General features: G+C 42.2%; 1 protein-coding gene across 1 annotated transcript; it reads right to left on the bottom strand.

Annotated features, from left to right (window-relative positions):
• Positions 1-711: 711 nt before the first annotated feature.
• On the bottom strand, positions 712-4,345 carry LOC117269220 (odorant receptor 131-2-like). Its single transcript, XM_033646104.2, has 2 exons — positions 4,329-4,345; positions 712-1,684 (listed from the first exon to the last, which is right to left on the bottom strand). Exon 2 carries the CDS (start codon positions 1,675-1,677, stop codon positions 712-714), a length of 966 nt encoding a protein of 321 aa, XP_033501995.2. The 5' UTR covers positions 1,678-1,684; positions 4,329-4,345.
• Positions 4,346-20,223: the final 15,878 nt, after the last annotated feature.

Raw genomic sequence — 20,223 nt, 5'->3', positions numbered from 1 at the left:
ATCAACATGTGAATAATTTTTTCAGTAACATTTTGGGGAGCACTGGTTTAACGTTGGCAGTATTATTGATTTGTCAACAGCAAAACTGAACAAGTCAAAGCTGAGGTATTGATCAAAAGCAACTTGTAGTGGCTGCATACAGTAACAAGTGTCTTTACTTTTCAAGCTTTCTCTCTGGGAACCGTTCTTTAAATACTAGGTGCCACTTAATCATCATGGTTGAAGTCAGGAATCATAGAAGTGACCTTGAAAAATTATGCATAATTATAGCTGGATATGATATTGAAGTACAAAGTGTATCGATAGCTGTCCACCCCAGGGTCCCTGGAGTCCTGCTTTTATTTATGTTTTTGTTTTTATCTCGCTTTGATTTGTTGGGTTGACTGTAATTAGTGTTCGTTTATTGTGTCTCAGTATGTTCCTTTTATTTTGTTTTGTTTTACAAAAGAAGTCTAATACAAAAAAAAACAGACAAGAAGAATGGCGAGACTTCCACTGTCTGCATTTATTAGGCTGTTTCTGTCCTCTAGTTCCTCAAAAAAGCCAGACTGAATATTGATGGTTCAAAGTGGTTATTAAGAAACTTGTGTTTTTCAATTATTTCTTGCTTAATCAAGGACACACTCCTCTTTGGGTTATTACTATAGTTATATAGTTTACTTATATACTACATTTACAAGCACATACAAAGCCTAATCCATTTCATGAAGTCTAACATGAGACCTTGGCTGAGACGACTGAGAGTTTCAGTCGACAGCATAGATGGTACATGAGGACAGGTCTGATGGTATGATCTCTTATGCCATAAATGAGAGAACTCAGACATCTGGGGAAGATGAAAATACACACATAAAAAACAGTTGCGGAGCGCACAAATACTAGCCTTGGTACAATTCTCGAAAGAGCTATGAGCATTGAGTTGTGCATAGTTGACACAAGACTGAGACCCAGCTGCACCAGATGAAGCAGCAGTGTGTTACGAGACTTCCGGGCTGAAGCTTTGTCTGTGGAGGCTGACCTGGCTGCTATTATTACACCGATATAGGAAGAAGTGACTGCCACACCAGCTGATACAAACACAAAATAAGTGTATGCTTTGTCATAATGCTCAGACATTGGGTCTAGAAACATGGATATTTTGGCGCAATAATCTTTCATCTGCAGACTCTCCAGGTCTTCAAATGGAAATTCTAACAGTAACAGAACTCGAGTGAGGATATTTAGCAAACTGAAGATCCAAACCACAATGATAGCCACTGCTGTGTTTCTGATGGTGATGATGGTAGAGTGCCTCAGTGGGTAGCACACAGCTACATATCTCTCCAGAGACATCACCACCAGTGTGAGAGGAGAGATATCATTTGTAAGATCAGCAAGCATGATGAGAAAACCACACACAGGATATGTCAGTCCTATTCTACAAGCAGCCAGTAGGTACAGTAACTGACTCAGTGCCATCTGTACAGTGTCTGCAAAAAGAAGGTTAAACAGAAGAATGTAACGAGATGTCTCACGAAATACTGTTTTACTCCTCAAAGTGAATAACATGACCCCATTAATAAAGAGAAACACACAGCATGGTAAAGTAGTCAGAGTGGAAAGCATTACTCTCTCTAGAATGCCCTGAAACTTCTGTCCAGCAGTGACATTGATCAAAGATTGATTTACATATAGCATTTTAGAGAAGCAATTAAACCATTAATCGATGTAAAACACAATTAATTCCTTCCAGTTTGTATGCCCACAGCAACAAAGATCCAACGTCAGCAGACATGCCTGTTGAGTTTATAAGAAAAATCTGAAATCATGCAGATACATTTCGCCTTTGCAGACAGTTAGCAGGTTCAATCTGTGCTTCTTGCTGTGTGAGCAGAGCTCGTCTGTAAGGTTTGCCTACCCTCACAGACTATATATGAGCTCTGTCCTTCCACCCATTTCATGTCACACTATCACATCATCTCTCTGCCATTCTTTGTCAGTATCCTGGTCATGTGATGTCTTCTAAAACAGAGGAACATCTTTCTCCAACTTTGTTGCATTCTACTATTTCAGTTGTTGTTTTGCTTGCTTCATATCACTTTTTGGAAAGATTTACACTGGTCAGCTCGGTAAGCAAAAAAAGTAAAAGAAACAGTGTTTCTGAAACAGTGTCAAACTGTAATTGCATAATGCTCATTGGCATGTTTTCTCATTAAGTCCTCACCTTCTTGATTGGCTTGTCAGATGCAATCATAGTTACACATAGTTACTCTAGAGCAAGGGCCCTGACACACCAAGCCGACAGTATGTCAATATTGGAGTGTGGGTGAGTGTCTTCTGCCCTAGCTTTTGTTGAGTGTCATGTGTCAAAGCACAGAGTCAGCACTCGTAAAAATTATAAATAATCTTCTAATTGTCTCAGGCAAAGGATTTGTCTCTATATTGGTCTTATAAGATCCTAGATCTGCATTTGACACAACTGACCATCACATCCTATTGTAAGAGTGAATTTATATTTTATGGGTAAAAGTTACTGTTCTCATTGTATTATTGTTCACTGGAGCATTATTGAAGTATTGCCTGTATTTTTATGGCATGTGTTAGTGTCAGCCACTTGGCGGCGCTGTTGAGACAGCGGGTAATGTGGAGGTCAGATTTAGGGAGAAGAAAGAGGACGGCAACAGAGTAGGATCGTATGGCTGTATGTGACCTGTGTTCAGAGACCACACTAAATGTTATGAACAGAACCCAGTATGTTGTTGGACTCATTCATTCCTGCACATACATCCACATCGCTTACACTATTACAAAGACTTGGACATTTAGTTGGCCATTGAAGAACTGCACTAAATTGGATTAAATCCTATTTATTGGATCAATCTAAGATTGACATTAACATTGATTATGTTAAGGATCAATCGCTGAATCATCTGTCAGAGACCCTTCAGCTGACTAAGATTCCTTAAAGTTTAGTGGTATCTTGTTTTGTTTTGTTTGTCAGTAAGCGTACTTCTGGGGATGGCATGGATGGAGGCAGCTGCCTGGAGAAGGAAAAGGTTTTCCTGATCAGGGTTCGAGATAATGTTATCTTCCGCCTCCTGCTCGGAGGTGGTAAATTTAAAGCTCACAGCACCTTAATATGACAATTTCTGTTTTTTGTTGTATCTAGTATCTGCAAAAATGTTAACTTGTCTACGACAATATGTGAATGTCACTGTCACACTAAACGTCTCGTTGAGCCCTATTCAAACTCTCAAAATCTATGTGGAAAAAAGAATTAAAACACTTATAATCGATTATTTGTATTGAACAGCCAAATCTGATTTGAGTGACGTAATTCTAAATCAAGTACAGACCTAGAATCCTCCATGCATGCCAAAGTTAGTTCCAAAGTTCCACAAGGTTCTGTGATTTTACCAGTTCTCCTTTCCTTATAAATGCTTGATTGATTGATTGAACCTCACAACATTATTAGAAATCACTCCATAAACCTTCATTGTTATCTAGATAATACCCAATCAACCAAGAAAACAATCGGTTAACTAAACTTTAGGTTTTTATGTCCTTCAGACATTCTTGGATGGTCGACAATTTGTGGATGTTAAATTCAGACACAATTTAAGTTATTGTGCTTGGCCCCAAACATCAGAAACTCTATGTCTAAAGATATACTTTCTCCAGATTGCAATGCCCTGGGGCCTCATTTATAAAACCTGGCGTAGGATCCATACTAAAAGTTTACCTACGCTGAAAAGCTGAAAAGTGCGTAAGCAAAAAAGAAGTCGGATTTATAAAACCATGCCTACGCACACCTGCAAGCACTTTCCCTTTATAAATCACAGTCCAACCGGAAAGTTGCGCAGCAGGATTTGATTCATGTCCCTCCCTCTCCACACCCACAATTCACCATGTATGGTCATGCAAATTACCTCATGAATGTGTTTTATAAATAGGCATGATGGATCCACGGCATTTCACGCTGAATCATGGCAGCAACCAGAAGAAAGAGGAACTTTTCTGAGACAGAGATCGAGGTGCTTGTGGATGAGGTGTCAGCGAGACGGGAAACTTTATTCGGCGGCCATTCAAGTGGCATTACCAACAAACGAAAAGCCACTGAATGGCACGCTGTGGCCACGGCAGTAAGCGCGGCTGGCACAGAGCGCAGTGTCGCCGAAATAAAAAAGAAGTGGTCGGATTTAAAGGTGGAGGCAAAAAAAAAAGTGGCTTTGCACCGCCGGAGCGTGGCGGCTACAGGTGGGTCCAGAAAACACATGAAACATGCACATGTGGTGAAAGTTCTGAAGCAGCATTGTAAAAACACAAAAAGGATTTAGGCACATTTATCTTTAAACAAAATCTGATAAATGCATGTGGAATTTGTTCTCTTGCACATGTAGTCTACATTTGTAAACTAGGCAATAAAAAAATCGGAATCTGCTAAATCAAAATATTCAAAGTGAAAACTGTTGGTCACATTTCAGATTAAATGTTGTGAATAAGTCCTAAATATAGCTACATCGAAATGTTAAATCTAACGGCACCCAATAGCTGCAATGTGGTTTTATGAATGAAAAATGTAACACTACTTAATCATGTTTGCAAGGTTCATTTTCTGTGATGTTGCCGCCACCCCTTTGTGACTCTTGACTGAGCAGAAAAAGTAGTTTTACACAGGTGGCGGCCGTACCATGGAAGAACCTACACCACTTCACACCAAAGTGGCTTCCATTCTCGGACCAGCCAGCATGTCTGGTGTTGTGTCAGAGAGGGAGGGGGAGGAGGTGGGAGAGGGATTGCATCCCTCAGTGCCAAATTGTGCAGTACTCCACACGCTCTTATAATTTTGCACACTTTTCTGGGGTGGTAGAGCAGCCTGCCACCTGAGGCATCTAAGCACCTCCATCTATTTTTTAGCAGGCCGATGGCGCGCTCCACAACGGAACGTGCACGGCCATGCGCTATGTTGAAGCGCCGTTCCTCCGCACTCTGCGGGTTTGGAAATGGTGTGAGGAGCCACCGCCTCAGTGGGTAGCCGCTGTCACCTGCAAGGTATAACCAGAGTAATTAAGAAGCAGACTCGAATTACAAAACATTCCACGAGCGCCACTCAGTGACAGTGGCAGCAACAGAATGGGCCAAATAGAGAAAAGAATTTACCCAACAGAACAAGTACAGTTGCATTATGTGAGAATGTAATACTTACCGAGGAGCCAACCATCACGACCAGTACCTGCCTGCAGTCTGTTCCCTACACCGCTGTGCGCCAAAATGAATGAATGATGTGTTGAACCAGGCCACCGTGCCACTAAATTTGTCAACACCATTGAGGGGTCACAAATTATTTGTACATTTATGGTGTGCACATTTTTTTGGTTCACATATACAAATTCGTTCTCGCTGGGGGCTCTTATAGCAATGTGGGTGCAGTCAATTGTGCCGATTACATTAGGGAAACCGGACATTGCTGCAAATTGCCTTTTGCTGTTGGCCTGTTCAACAACAGTGTAGGGAAACCTGATGTAGCGACTGGTCATTTGGATTATCCCATCCAAAACAGCTGGCAGTGCAGCACTGAGGGATGGCTGTGATATCCCAGACCTATTCGCACAGGATTTATTATTAATTTCTATTTCCTGAATAGAACAGAAATCTATAAATTGAATTTATATCAATAGACAATAAAAGAAATAGGCATACCTGTCGGATAATTCCCTCTGGAACGAGCCCGTTGCTAGGAAACCCAACGCTGTCAGCACTTTAATGTGTGCCGGTATGGCGCGGTTCCGGTGGGTTGGTCGCTCTAAAATTGGACTCAATTCAGCAATCAGATCCAAGAGCAAGGCTCTAGGTAGTCTGAAACGGCTTATTAGCCAGTCATCATCATGAGCCAGGAAATCTTCCCGATCTCGGAATACCCTCTCCAGTCGGATCCGTCCATTGGCATGGTCTTCGAGAAGTGCAAGTGCATCCATTGTGCCTTATTGCGCACGGCTGCCACTGAATGGCTATTTATATGTGCTCTTTCCATTAACCAATCGTTCTCACCTTGTCACAATTGTCTCCAAAATGTGCTTAAGCAAGGTCTGTAGTTTGCTTAAAGTTACGCACATTCCTACGCTAGTCTTTTTTTTATAAATCCCAATTTTTGCGTAAGAAGTTGCGTACGCACTTCCAAGCCCGGTTTTGTGCGTAAGCAAGCTTTATAAATGAGGCCCCTGGTCTTTAGCATCACCGTAGGGAATGTCGGCGTAATGAAGATACATCCTTTAAATCTCATATAAAACAAACTTCAAGAACTGCCCTCTCTCACCTGCATAACATTGCAAAATCAGGCATATACTGTCTCAAAAAGTTGCAGAAAAACTAGTCCATGCTTTTGTTACTTCTAGGCTGGATTATTGCAATTCCTTATTATCGGGTTGCTCCAAAGATCTCAAAAAAATCTCCAACTCAAACAGATTGTTGCAGCATGTTTACTGATGAGAACTAAGAAAAGATCATATTTCTCTTGTTTTAGCTTCTCTGCAATGGCTCCTTCTCCTTATTGACAGAGCTCTAAATGGTCAGGCTCTGTCAAATCTAGAAGAGCTCATAGTGCCCTGCTATCCCACCAGAACATTGTGGTCCCAAAATTAAGGGTTACTTGTGGTTCCTAAAGTCTCCAAAAGTAGAAAGGGAACCAGAGACCCCAGCTATCAGGCTCCTCTTCTTTGGAAGTGTCTTTTAAGAGTAGACTTCAGACCTTCCTCTTGGATAAAGGTTAGAGTTAGGGCTGGCTCAGTCTTGCCTTGGACCAGCCCCTAGTTAGGCTGATATAGGCCTAGTCTGCCGTTGGACTTCCTATGACACACTGAGTTACTCTCTCCTTTTCGCTCTCTCCATTTGCAAACATCCGTGTCCCATTAATCCATGTTACTAACTTGGCTTCTCTCCTGGAGCTCTTGTCCTCGCTCATCTCACAGGTTTCCTTGTTTTGTTGTTGCATCTCAATTCTGATTGCACTTGATGCTGTGGCCCTGCCTGAATCGTACTACTGCTATTCATTTTAGTTATAGTTCTACTATTATTATTCCAATGTGATTATTACTGTTGCATACATATACTATCATTCAATTCAATTTAATTCAAATTTATCTATATAGCCCAATATCATAAATGGTATTTGTCTTAAAGGTCTTAAATCAATAATAAAAGATATAAGATTAATAGTAATAGTAGTGTCTGATAGTTTGAATATTATATGTATATATTAATATATCATACTATATGAATGTGACAATAATAATCATGTGTTAAACATTAAAAGAAATATTGGTCATAATAATAGCATTAGTCGTAGGCATCAGGTAGGACCACAGCAACAGGCACAACCACGAACCATGATCTGAGCGCAACCCCGACCCCGGCCATTTTGCATGTTTCGCCATAAACAAGTTGTTGTAACTTGAGAAAACACTGTTCAACCCACCTCAAATTTGTATGCTTCATAAGAGTCCAAGCCTCAATAGTACCACCTAATAACAACAGGAAATGACGTGTCATACTTTGACATAATCCTCCCAGAAGGGTGACCAGATCAGCCTCAAATTTGGTCAGCATAGTCACAAGACCTTGATAATGCTTACTTGTGATGATTGTGAGGTTAAATCAAATGATGTCGCCATGGCCATGCCATATTCATCACAAAATAAGAAGTTGTTGTAACTTCCATTTAACTTTTCCAATCTGCCCCAAATTTCACTTGTTTCACGAGGGGCCACACACGCATTTTCTATGCCCTCAAATTCATTGTTTTCAATGTAGATGCACAGCAGACACACTCAAACGTCATAGTGACACCGTTGCGGTGTGTTCACATTCCTGAGCACGTTTTCTTCAGGGCGCAACAGCTGCTGCTTCTGTAAATATCAGTCTGTGGAAAATTTGGAGGAGAAGTTAATCATTTTAGTGCAGAGCTACCTAGAGTTTTAAATCTGTCCCACAGACAATATTTTTGGTCTAAAGGCCCTGACACACCAAGCAGACGGTCTGCCATCGGCCAAAGTCGGGCCGTCGGTGAGCGTCTGTCGGCCTAGTTTTTGTGGCGTGTCCCGCACCGTCGGCACTTCGGTATCAGTGGCTTTTTGGCCGATTGTGCATGTTGAATTGGCGACGCAGCTTGTCGGTGAGAGAGATCACTCTGATTGGCTGTTCAGGTTTTATTTCCTCGTCCCTGTAGCGAGTGAATCTACCTGTAGTGAAAGTGGGGCTAACCAGTGCTTCCTTCTCAGGATCCACTTCACTCAGCTGCCCGACAGATCTGCTGCGTCTTCCCACTTTAACCTGAATAACAAACCGGAGCTAGCTGGGAGCGGCTAGCGGCGGGAAGCACAGCCAGTTAGCCTCCGCTAGCTTCCCAGCTAGCCCCGGCTCTCCATTTGGATTCAAATGGAGAGCTGAGCCCTGGTTTGTTATTCAGGTTAAAGTGGGAAGAAGCAGCAGGTTTATCGGGCAGCTGAGTGAAGTGGAGCCTGCGGAGGAAACACCGGGACCGTCTGGATGTAATAGTCCGTGGAGGTGCTGTGGTGCTCGGCTGCACGGATAGGAAACCCCTCGGCTGACAGGATGTACCACTCTCTCACTCCACCCTCTCTCTCCCGCAGGTGCAGAACGTACGAGCCACTTGGCCATCGGATGTAGTCCGTGTAGTGTGTTCAAATGCAACTGACACAGGGCGACGTGAGGCGACGTAGACAACGCAAAAGTTGGCTTTCGTCACCGCTGGTTCTTTGATGTCGGTTTGGTGTGTCCGCACCTTAATAAACACTTAATAAAACAACACCTGGAAGAAGATCAGCTCTGCACCCAAGATTTTTTGTAATTAGGCCATGATACATTGCCGGCTGTGGTCACTCAGGAACTTCAGGCCAATCTGCCACCGCACTCTTGAAAGCTGGCACAGAAAAGCCACAAGATTATTGCCCAGGGCCCAACCTTACATCTTCCAGGCAGTTAAAGATTCATGTATATGGCCAGTAAAGCTTCAGGCCTGAAGGCATCAACATGCAAATTAGGAGTCATGGTGATTGCACCACCTACTGGCAACAGGAAGTAAGACTTGTCAGACAATTATCTTTGGATTTACATGGAATTTAGATGGTGTGATCTACAACTGACTTACAGCAACATGACGTAAAATTATTGTGTTCTCCAGTGCCACAAAGTGCATGCACAAAGTGATACAAAATGTGGAATAGATAATTTCAGCAACGTTACAGAAAGATATACCATCTCACTCCTGGTTGCTGTGTCTGACTTCCACAGAAATTAAAAGTCATATCAGTCAGCATCCTGCCAGTACTCCAGACGTGCGCGAAGGTGCAAGGGCTTGGCCATCGAGTTATTGTCATGAATATTATTGTTGCTGTGCACCTCTCTCTCTCTCTCTCTCTCTCCCTCTACATCTTATTTTGTATATGAGTTGTATATACTGTAATTTTATTATGTTGATTTGCTCTGTACACATGGCATCTTTTGCACATCTGTCCATGTTTGGAGAGGGATCCCTCCTCTGTTGCTCTCCCTGATGTTTCTTAAATTTTTTTGGCCGTCAAAGGGTTTTTTGGGGGGAGTTTTCCCTGATTTGCTGTGAGGGTCTAAGAACAGAGGGATGTTGTATGTTGTAAAGCCCTCTGAGGCAAATTGTGATTCGTTCTGTTGGGCTAGATAAATGGAACTGGATTGGAATTCAACTGAATTACGTGGGATTACTTTTTAGCCTTAAAGCCCTATTATGTAGAAATCCAGTTCCATTCGCTTTAGCGGCCACTAAAGGCCACTAGAGCAAGTACAAGCGCAACACCACTGTCGTAAAACACCACTGTCGTAAAACACACAGAGCGCTGTTGCCGGCTGAGACGTCGCCTCCCACTCAGAAACACTGTGTATTTGTTTGCAACCTGAGGCTCTAAATACAAAGAGGAGCAATGTCGACCGACAAAGTACAGTAATATTACCGGATTTTGGCACAAATATGACTTTCCTAGCATTTTTAGCCTGTTATTAGCATAATGTTTGCATGTGGAGCATGTTAGTATGTAAACAAAATGTTGGCTTGATGTCTGCAGATCACGACTACAGCACAGCATTTACATTAGAGAGGGTAATTTATTACTTACTTGCTGGTTGACATATGTTTCTAAGGGTCAAAACTTATAAGGGTTGGGCTACCTGTGGAAAGACAATTACAAAGCCAACTTTCTGGTGTAACATTTGTTTATTTATTTATTTACTGATTTGTTTGATTGTAAACCTGTGACCAAAGTTGGATTAGATAACTCCTGGCATCCAGGAAATCTCGTAAACATGATACAATGATAACACAGATAGCTCTAGTTTACAACTTACGCCACTATGTGTTATGAAAAATAATTTTTGGGATGTAACTTTACACCCTAACGTTCGTTTGTTGCTTTCTAATTAGCCATGAGTCAGACCATTATATGTCAATGTTGGCCAGTAGTCTATAAACAGTTTACAGCCTTACTTTTGTTGTGTAACGTTTTATTTATGCATTGGTCACAATGTTTGAGGCTTGTTTTTACAACAGTTATCTTTTTTCTTATTGTTAGGATTCAACCTCGACTTCAGCCTCCTCTGATTTTGGAGAAACAGCTTCTGGAGGTAGAAGTCAGAGGAGAGGTAGAGGTAGGGGGAGGGGAGGTGTGGGATCCAGAGGCAGGGGGAGGGGGAGAGGGAGAGACAGCAGTGTGAGGCACAGAGACATCGATGAAGATGACCAAAGGAGGCTGCAGGACCTGCAGGAGAGAAGGACAGCTGACATGCAGGTTTATTATTTGCACAAATTGTATATGTTATTACCAACTGCATATAGGTATGTACCCAGCTATTTATTTATTACATAAAATAAATGCTTTATGTTGTAGGCAAAACTCCAAGCCCTGACTCCACCACAGATGATCACGCTTCTGGAGCAGGTCATGACCAGACTGCCAGGCCTGATGTTTGATGTGATGGCGTTAATTGAGCGTCCAAGTGGTCCAGATGAGCCCCAGCTGCACTGGCGCATCTGCACAAACTGCAGAGATATGCCTACAGACCTCTGAGAAGCTCTGCTGCCGTCAGGCACCTCCGAACTGTATTAGTAATATGGCACACATGCAATATTACATATTAGAAAAGGGGGTGTTGCGGCTGGCCCGGGCAGCCTGGAATGACATATTTGCCATCGATGACCACCAGGAGCCTGGAGTGGAGCAGAGACAGTTCCGGCATGCTGCATATAGACAGTTTGTCCTGTGGCAGCATGGCCGCTTAGGGGAAGGAAACCGGGTGGTCATCCCAAGCTGTGTTGTTTGGAAAATTAGAGATAAGTTTCCTGACCCAACAGGCCAGTACACAGGATTTCTTGTGCGCCGGCTGGTGTGAATTACAGTTTATAACCTGACTACACTTTCAATGAAAATAGTTTTTGTTTTTATTTTTATACCTTTTATTTTGTTATTTATTTTTTCATTATGTTACATGACTTTTTTATATTGTTAATATTATGTACAAATCATAGAAATGTTGAGTTGTGTCCTTGTTTACAGAATAAAAATGTATTACTTTCCAATCTGAATTATATTCATTGTGAAAAACAACAAATGCAGAGCATCTCCCAGAGCTTTTTAGTCAAGTGAGAAGTTATGAGAAAACAGGTTGTGATAACATAAAATACCAGAGATATAAGATAATTTGCAATTAGAGCAACATTTATTTATTTAGGGATTGTGACAAGATATGAACAAGAGATTATGTCTGTAAATTATATTATTCTGTCCTGAAAAAAATGCCATTGTTCTGGTGGGCCTGAGTCCTGAGACAGCTACAACAAGCAATCAAAGTTTTAGCTGTCATCACGAGGACCTGCATCTCCACGTGACACCTTAGTTTTGACCAGTTCATGTGTAGGAGGTGGCTGTGATGCGGCAAGCAGACCCAGGTGCCTTGGATCTCCAGGCCTCAGACTTTGTCTCCTGGGAAGGCCCATTCCACTCTGAAGCCTCTTTGAAAGAATGGCCTTCTGTAGTTCAGGGATGTAGCCGTAGTCTTTGTTCTCTTTTAGGGCATACACACTCCAGCTCTTTGATTTTTTTATTGTAGAACCGTCATTAACTTGAAAAAAAACAACAACTTTGTATTAGAGCTGTTCCATAATTTCACAACAAGATAAGGAAACAGCGCTAAAAAGCTATTGAGGTGTCAGACAACTGTGATGTTAAAAAACTTACATCTTGTGTCCATCACGGTTTCGTGCAAGAAGACGGCGGTTGTGGTGGTTGTAATCAATCGCTGCAAGCAAGGTCTGAGCTTTGTATACAGGTGGGCTGAAGCCAAACTGCTTTCCTGCATACATAAGTATGCGATTTTGAAAGTTCTCCAAGTCTGAAGTTGTCCTGTTAGTTTTCTTTCTTTCTGGCTCTCAACGAAGGCGGACGCTTTTTCTCTCGCTCCCTCCCTGCCCCTATGTACCCTGCTTGCTGCTCTTTGTCTTGTGCTGTCTCTGTCTGATCTATCGGAGCCTCTCTCTGCATTTCTATCCGAAAACTAATACCATGGTTTTGATTAGCTGGTCTCTCAACGCAATTGACCAAATTTTCTCGACAAGGAGACTGGGCAAAGGAGAGCCCGCCTGCCCTGACGGAACGTTTGCAGCCGGATACATGATGGACTCCTGGGAGAAGTGGAGGATCGTGTGCCTGTCGATCCTTTCCGTTGAGGATGTTGAAGACGTCTACATAATTGGAATTATGATAACAGGCATTCTGCTGTTTGGAGTTAGCAGCTCCTGATCTATCGCAAAGTTCAGAAGACATTGGCAGCACTTTTGGCAATCGAGAAGCTGCCCGTCATGACTGAGGGAACGTGCAGGGCTGTCAACACTCAGACTCAAGCGATATGTGAGTTCAGTCGCAAGCTGGATGCGATTCCTGAACTCCTTCACAAGATGGATGCCAACTTGGAGAAGTTGTCAGCCCGGCTCGGCTGAAACTGGCCACCAATTCGGACATATTGGAAGCAAGCCACCGGGAGACTCAGAGAGACTCAAAGGCAGACGAAAAAATTGCAGTGTCGGCCTGACCCAAAACAATTGTTATCTTCATCGGCTCCCCGAGATAACCAGCTCTCCCAAGGCCGTTTACCTCTCCACTCTCCTGGATGTTATGCAGACAAGATAGCTCTGGCCCCATCTCCCCCCCCACCACCCCCTCCTCCTGTGAACTTTGTTTCTAGATCAGAACTCTCCAAGGTCGTCTCTACGGCAACGGCCGTGTCTTCGTCATCAGTTATCAGACGGCAGAGACAATGGGTTGGGACTGAGTGGAGATGAAGTACATGGACTTACACATACACACACATGAAGACACATATAACACGCACACCCCCTCCAACTCAACGCCTTCTTGGCTCCCTCCCCCCCTCCCTCTCTTCGTCGCAATGTAGCATGGGAGGGTGATGCGATGCGCCCAAATGTGGCTGCGTGCGCGCCCCCCAGTGTCTGTGCTGTGACACCTCCCCTCCCCAACACCCTCCCCCCCTCCAATATGTGAAAAGAGAGCAGAGAGGGGCAATGGAGGGAGAGATGAAGCAAAAACAGCGGCTTATGCACAACTTGACAGTGAAGTTTTTGCGGCCAAATAAGTGTGATGGAATCATAAATTAAAATTTTACATCGTCTTTACTTACTGAGCAATGCTGTTATCTGTGAGTGGGCACCTGTCACCACCTCCTTCACAGGTATTTCACGGAGTAGCACATCCATGGTTTGGATGAAACACTCCTTCTCCATGATTGAAGAAGCGGTCTGTCTCCCTCTTGTCGACGGTGACAATGTGCACAATGTCCCGGGACTCCTGCTCGATGGTGGTATAAGTGCAGTATTGTGCACTGTGGCCTGCAAAATAAATATAATTTAGCTGCATGTGAAAAGTTTGAATCATACTACAAGTCAAACACACTCTGGCATAACATGAAACAACATACCTTGAGAGTCCATTCTGCCATCTCCTAAGAAAAAGAAACAATATATCACAGAAGTAAAATTTCAGTAACACTTTATGAACTTGACTTAGCTTAGAAAACAATGGGCATGAGAATTACATTATAGGCAATGCATATATGATTAGAAACTCATTCACCTAGTATGACAACTTGATCCTTCTGGCGCATGCGGGTCACTACATCAGCTCTGTACCTCTCCCAGAATTCTTCGATGGGCTCAATACAGTAGGTGTCCTGCACTTTGAAAAAAGTTGACTGAGCAACCATCCCCATTTTCATAAACTGGAAGAGCAGGGCTATCTTGCGATAGTTGTTCCCCGACAACAGAATGTTGGTGGCAAGTATGAAATCTCCTCCCTGCATTCCGAACTTCAACAGTAGTTGAGAATTCCATCGCCATAGACTGTGTCCAAGGGGGCAAAACTACAGTATTGGGGAGAAGAAAAAGAAAGTTTTAATACAGTCACTTGACAGTTTTGAATAACTATAGGTTTTGTCCATACGTAGGTATATGTGATCTGTGACTTATTATTTTATGGAGAAATAATATTTCTGAGGCTGTGCTAAAATGCTCAGCTGGACAGATAGATTTTCTAAAGCAAATCTGCTTACTAAAAGTTGCAGTGCATTTGTTAACTAGGTCATGGACAAGTTATGTATACATTTTACCCCCACCCACACATACAGACACACTTGAGAGACACTACGCACAATACAGCACTCATTCACCTTACCCATTTCAAGACTAATCCAGTTCCTCGAGTTTTCAGGTCCACCAGAAATGGGGGTTTCCCAGGGCAAGACTCCCCAGTCAATGTGTTGATGTAATTACAACACTGCATTGGTAACAGCAGGAATGTGGCAAGTTGTCGAAAATTGTTCTCATAAATGATGCTGGCAGTCTTCCCAACTAAGTCATCTGCAGACACAACTTTCTCCTGATCAGGAAGTACTTGCATGTCATCATCAGGGGGATTGGGCACTGCCACATCATGCATAGTCTCATCCATGCTGATCTCATGGAGGTTTTGTATGTCGTGCATTTTGGATGAGGCATCAGCAGGATCTGACCAGGATCATCGATGTCAATGCTGCACATGAGCATACATAAACACAACAGATTGGAATTACACACCAGTAAAACAAAATAAGACAAAATGAAAGCCACTTACATTGTATTTCTCAAATCACTGATCTCCTCCTCATCCAGAGAGTCTTGCTGCTCCTCAGCAGTAATTTTCAGGGAATGCGTGCTATAACCAGACCACAAACATACAGTTTAGATTAGAATGCAAATATTTTGACAACAGAAATGTGTCTTTGTCACAAATGCGATAAAAATTTACCTGGATTCTAAGACATTTTCTGCCTCCTCAGTCAGTGGCTGCACACCCTGTATGGCAAACTCTTCTCTCCTAATTCAGAAAACAATAAAATACTCACATCTGACTATGCAATAAAGTGTACTTGTTTAGAAGTGACAACTTTACTGAATGAAAACATACCTTTCACGGTCTGACTCCGTCAAGCTGGACAAGGACAGGGGTGGGGGTTCTACATGTCCCTTGCCTGGAGTTGATACAACTCATCTATTTACAAAGCTGGGATAAATAAAGTCATTAGTTATGATTATGTTTACATAGAAGTCTCCAACAGCGTTGAATTAAAACTACTTCCCTACAACAAAGTATGCGCAAGCACCACTCCTAAAACTAACGTTAGCAGACGTAGTAGCTATTGTAACCTCAACTCGGGGACAATATTCAATAAAACGATGGTATAATGCCAGCATATAAACCTGACATGGGCTGACTTTGCTTTCAAACAATAATCGCTAGTAAGTCAACAACTTTTCTCGCCGTGAAGAATAAAGTTTGCTATACATAACTCTGAAAAGGTGCATACTAACTCAGGCTGTGAAATGCTAACGCTACCTCGGCTAACCCTGTTTACATTATTTGAATGGGGTTATGGTTGAAACAATAACGTTTTGGTAACTATATAGGGACTGTGACTACACACAATAACAGAGCCAACAAAAACAATGTGTGACAAATTAAAAAAGGCATGAAAACGAGCATATAACTCACCTCTCAATCAGCAACATAGCCATCTCGGCGTCGGACTTGCAGCCCTCTTTCTCCATTAGCTCTCTCCAACATGAAAAAGCCGGTCCTATATTAACCTTTGTTTTGTTCCATGCTCGGTCACTCTCTCTTTTTTTATTCCTGGCATCCCCCGACATCGTCCTCTCGCGTCTCTTAGCCTCAGCCATGTTTGTAAACACTAACAAGCCGGGCTAGCTGGCTTCTCTTTATCCAAAAGCTCCGTGTGTGCCATAAAGCTGAACGTACTTCTCGCGAGAGAGCTGCGTCCCGGTGCCAAAAGTTACATAGTCTAAATGCAGGCCACCAGGGCCGCTCTGTGGCAATGGGAAAGGTGCCATTCTCTCTGTAATAATCCAGCACACAATAGATAGACTTTGAAACTGATATTTTAAAGGGCCAGTGTGTAAAATGGGTTGAAAACAGTGACATCAGTGGTCAAATTCTAGATTGCAGGGCTCACTTGCTCACCCCTCTGTTGGGTAAATGACGGTGGCCTCGTAGGGACAAAAAGCCTTGCGCACGAGTCTTTAAGGAGTAGGTCTATCTAGCAACGAGGTGAATATTTATTTAGAAATCTAAACCATGTTACGATATTGTAATGAATCCCTCACTAGACCAGAGGAGCGTTCGGGGAAAAAGGCCCGTTTATTTGAGCACTCCAAAAACTCCGGTAACACTCCAGGGGGTAAAAGACTCCGTCCCAAACTCTGACTCTTCTAGCGTAACAGACACACTTCATACACACATACTCGTTTACCATTCTAAGTGGGGGACCCCCATCCCCTCTCTGCTCCACCAATCTCCAGCCCGCACACTGACTGACAGCGTAGCCTGTAAACAGAGCTCAGCTGTTTATTTAGCCTAGCAATATCTCCGGACTATAGTAGCTGCAATGGACGACTTTGAACGCGATTTTGAAGAGTTTCTTGTAGCGGACACAGACCCAGAGCCATACCTGTTTGAGCCAGAGCACACAGATGAGGAACTCCATGTGTTTGATGCTGAGCAGGTGAGAAGAGAGGCTGAATGCACAGAATGGGATTAGGTGCTACTGCTGCCATTGTTGGGGAGATATCACCAGGAGGAAAAGCACCGCAGAGAGTGCATCACAAGGAGTGAAGTTGTGTCTTCTTTTCCTCGCAGATGACGGTTCGGGTTCATTCTCTCCTGTTGCGTGGTAAGTGTGGTCCATTCGCAAACTTTATAACTAAAAAAAACTTCACTACTCTCTATCGACGAACTACTTACACTCTGCTGTTTCCTCCTCCTTCTTCCTTCCTTCCACTGTCTTCGTTGGTTCATTTATACACGCGAAACGCGTTCTCTGGCTGGCTGGATTGTCCGCTCAGTCTGCCGTACATACATGGCGGCGCAAGATGGCGACCTCTCTAAAGCAAGGCCCTTGCTATATATATATATATATATATATATATATATATTAAAGCATAATTATAAGGCTACGAAAATCAAATGAATTTTATTTTATAGCGATCATACACTTGTATAAACATAATAATGGGTAGAATATTCAGATTCAGATTCAGATTGACAATAAACCATGCCAAATATTACACACTGGCCCTTTAATTAAAAGCAATCAAATCCCTAGGGTGTCCCGGAAAGTAACATTAGTTACAGTAACATTAGCTAACATTACCACTAAGGACACACTAATCTTGTAGAACTCAAAGTCTCTAGCATGCTAACGTCAGCTGTGTAAATCAGTTGCACTTTAATAATACAGTAAAAGATGAGGGCCACATGTGAAAAGAAAGAAAAATGACGTACCTTTCCCGACTCCAACTTTCCTCCAACCATAACTTTCTTCTTCTCACTCACTCATCTGCTCCATATGTTGATACGTCCATTGTCTGTCTCTCGGTCGAAGCTCAGCACTGCCCCTAGAGGCCTGGTGCACTTCTGTTGTATGAGTGGATATGCAGCGTTTTTTGTTTTTTTTTTGCACTGTTTTCCTTTGGCATTTCTTTTCTTATATGCAGCACGTTTCTGTATTTGCAGCACATTTCTGTATATGCAGCATTTTTGTCCTTGCCGGCCACCGTATATCTGGGGCTTAGTTTGTACAGTCATTACCACAGCTAATGACCTTAAGTGAGGGTTGGAACTTAAAACAAAAGCTAAATCCAAAGCTGTGCCTTCAGGTTCAGCTTCCTCTTCACTTCACCCTGATGGTCCAGTACTATATCTGAATTAATTTCGTGCTCCATTTTACCAAAATACTTGAACCTGAAAGGTACAATCCACCGTTTCCATGAGTACCATGCTCTCATTATGGAGATGCCTCTTCTCATTCACATCACTCTGTTTAGCAAGGCATATGAAGGAACCATCCAATGTTAATACCCCATTATATATATATATACTTTATATATACTGAATATATACTATGCACTTGTGCATCATGTTGTAAAACCGAGGGAATGACAACATTGAGTTGTGGAGATGTATATACTTTGGAGAGCAATGAAAAATTAAGTCAAATTCTTTGTATGTGCACACCTAATTAAATCAAGCTGATTCTGTTTCTTTGCTGAAATTTGGCATTATGTGGTGTTAAATAATCTTTACAGCTTTTTTTTCCTTCAGTTACTCAACTATTCAGGGAACAATCTGCATCTTCCTCCTCCCCAGTACTCAATGATAATAATAATACAACATTATGTGTTCCATTTTAGCAGGCATATGCCCGTAGTAATTTCTCTAATTACAAACTGAGTCTTGATGAGTACTAGAGTTCTAACTAAGCTAGTTTTATTTATTTAGGTTGGATCGAAATCAAAGTACAATTTAAATAAATTAACAATTACTTAGACTTCTGTCACTTTTGTTTCAGTCATGGTTAGGTGACCCTAATAAAAACAAGTTGGCCAGGATCGGGAAAAAAAAAAGAAGCAGGGATGACAGAAGGTCGCCAACAAAAGTCAGTGGATGGCCTTTACAGTACAGCTGTACGTAGGAAAGCTTTTTCTATCATTGATGACACTAAACACCCACCATACTGAGTTTGAGTTGCTCCCCTTAAGGTGACGCTATTGAGTACCAATAGAATAAAAATAAGTAAAAGAATGTACATAAGGTTACAATAAAATTATATAACAGCACAGGCTGTTCTCGTGCACTGGTTATAGACATAATAATGAAAAGTAATGCACAACAATTTGCATATAAACCATGTAATTTAAAAGGCTGCAATCACATGACCAATGCGCTGACGGCAATACAGATGTAAGTAGTTTGCATGCAGAGGTAGGTTGGGGTGGTGGTTGGGTCAAACAAACACAGGACAGGAGGACATGTTTCTTTTTTTTTTTTAAAGATATTTTTTGGGCATTTTAGCCTTTAATTGATAGGACAGCTTAAGTGTGAAAGGGGGAGAGAGAGAGAGGGAAGGACATGCAGCAAAGGGCCACAGGCTGGAGTCGAACCCGGGCCGCTGCGGCAACAGCCTTGTACATGGGACGCCTGCTCTACCACTAAGCCACCGACGCCCCAGGAGGACGTTTCTTTTCCTTAACCTGATCAAGTAATCTTAACTGCCTAAACCTAACCTATTTAACTTTACATTACATACATAATGTCATTTGTAGGGCGCTAATTGGTTTGATATACAAACTGCTGTATGAGGATATTTTGAACAGGTAGTTTAGAGAGATGAGCAGTGAAACAATGAAAAGGTATGAGCATGACGAGTTTCAGAATATAGAAACAATATGATGAGTATTATTTTCATGTAAATCAGGTAGATGCATTATGACTATGTAAAATATGAGTTACGGTTAGTCAAAGTCACTAGTTCAGGATGGACTGAGGAAAGAAACTCTTCTTCATCCTCTCCGTTTTGGCCTTAAGACTGACAATCTCAATACTGACAAAACTACAGTTGAACATTCTTATTCTAAACAAACAAACAAACATGTTATCTTTGAGAAAAATGACTCTTGAATTTGTTTGTTGTTCTATTATAAATACTGGATATGCTAATTTACAATAGCCAGTAAGATGACAGCATGAGCTTAACACACATATGGACAGGTTACTTCATTCCACGTATCTTAGGGTTATCTTCAGC

The sequence above is a fragment of the Epinephelus lanceolatus genome, chromosome 11, assembly GCF_041903045.1.
Source record: "Epinephelus lanceolatus isolate andai-2023 chromosome 11, ASM4190304v1, whole genome shotgun sequence".
NCBI lineage: Eukaryota > Metazoa > Chordata > Actinopteri > Perciformes > Serranidae > Epinephelus > Epinephelus lanceolatus.
Note: the sequence above shows the minus strand (reverse complement) of the source record. Positions and strands in the feature narration are given on the sequence as shown.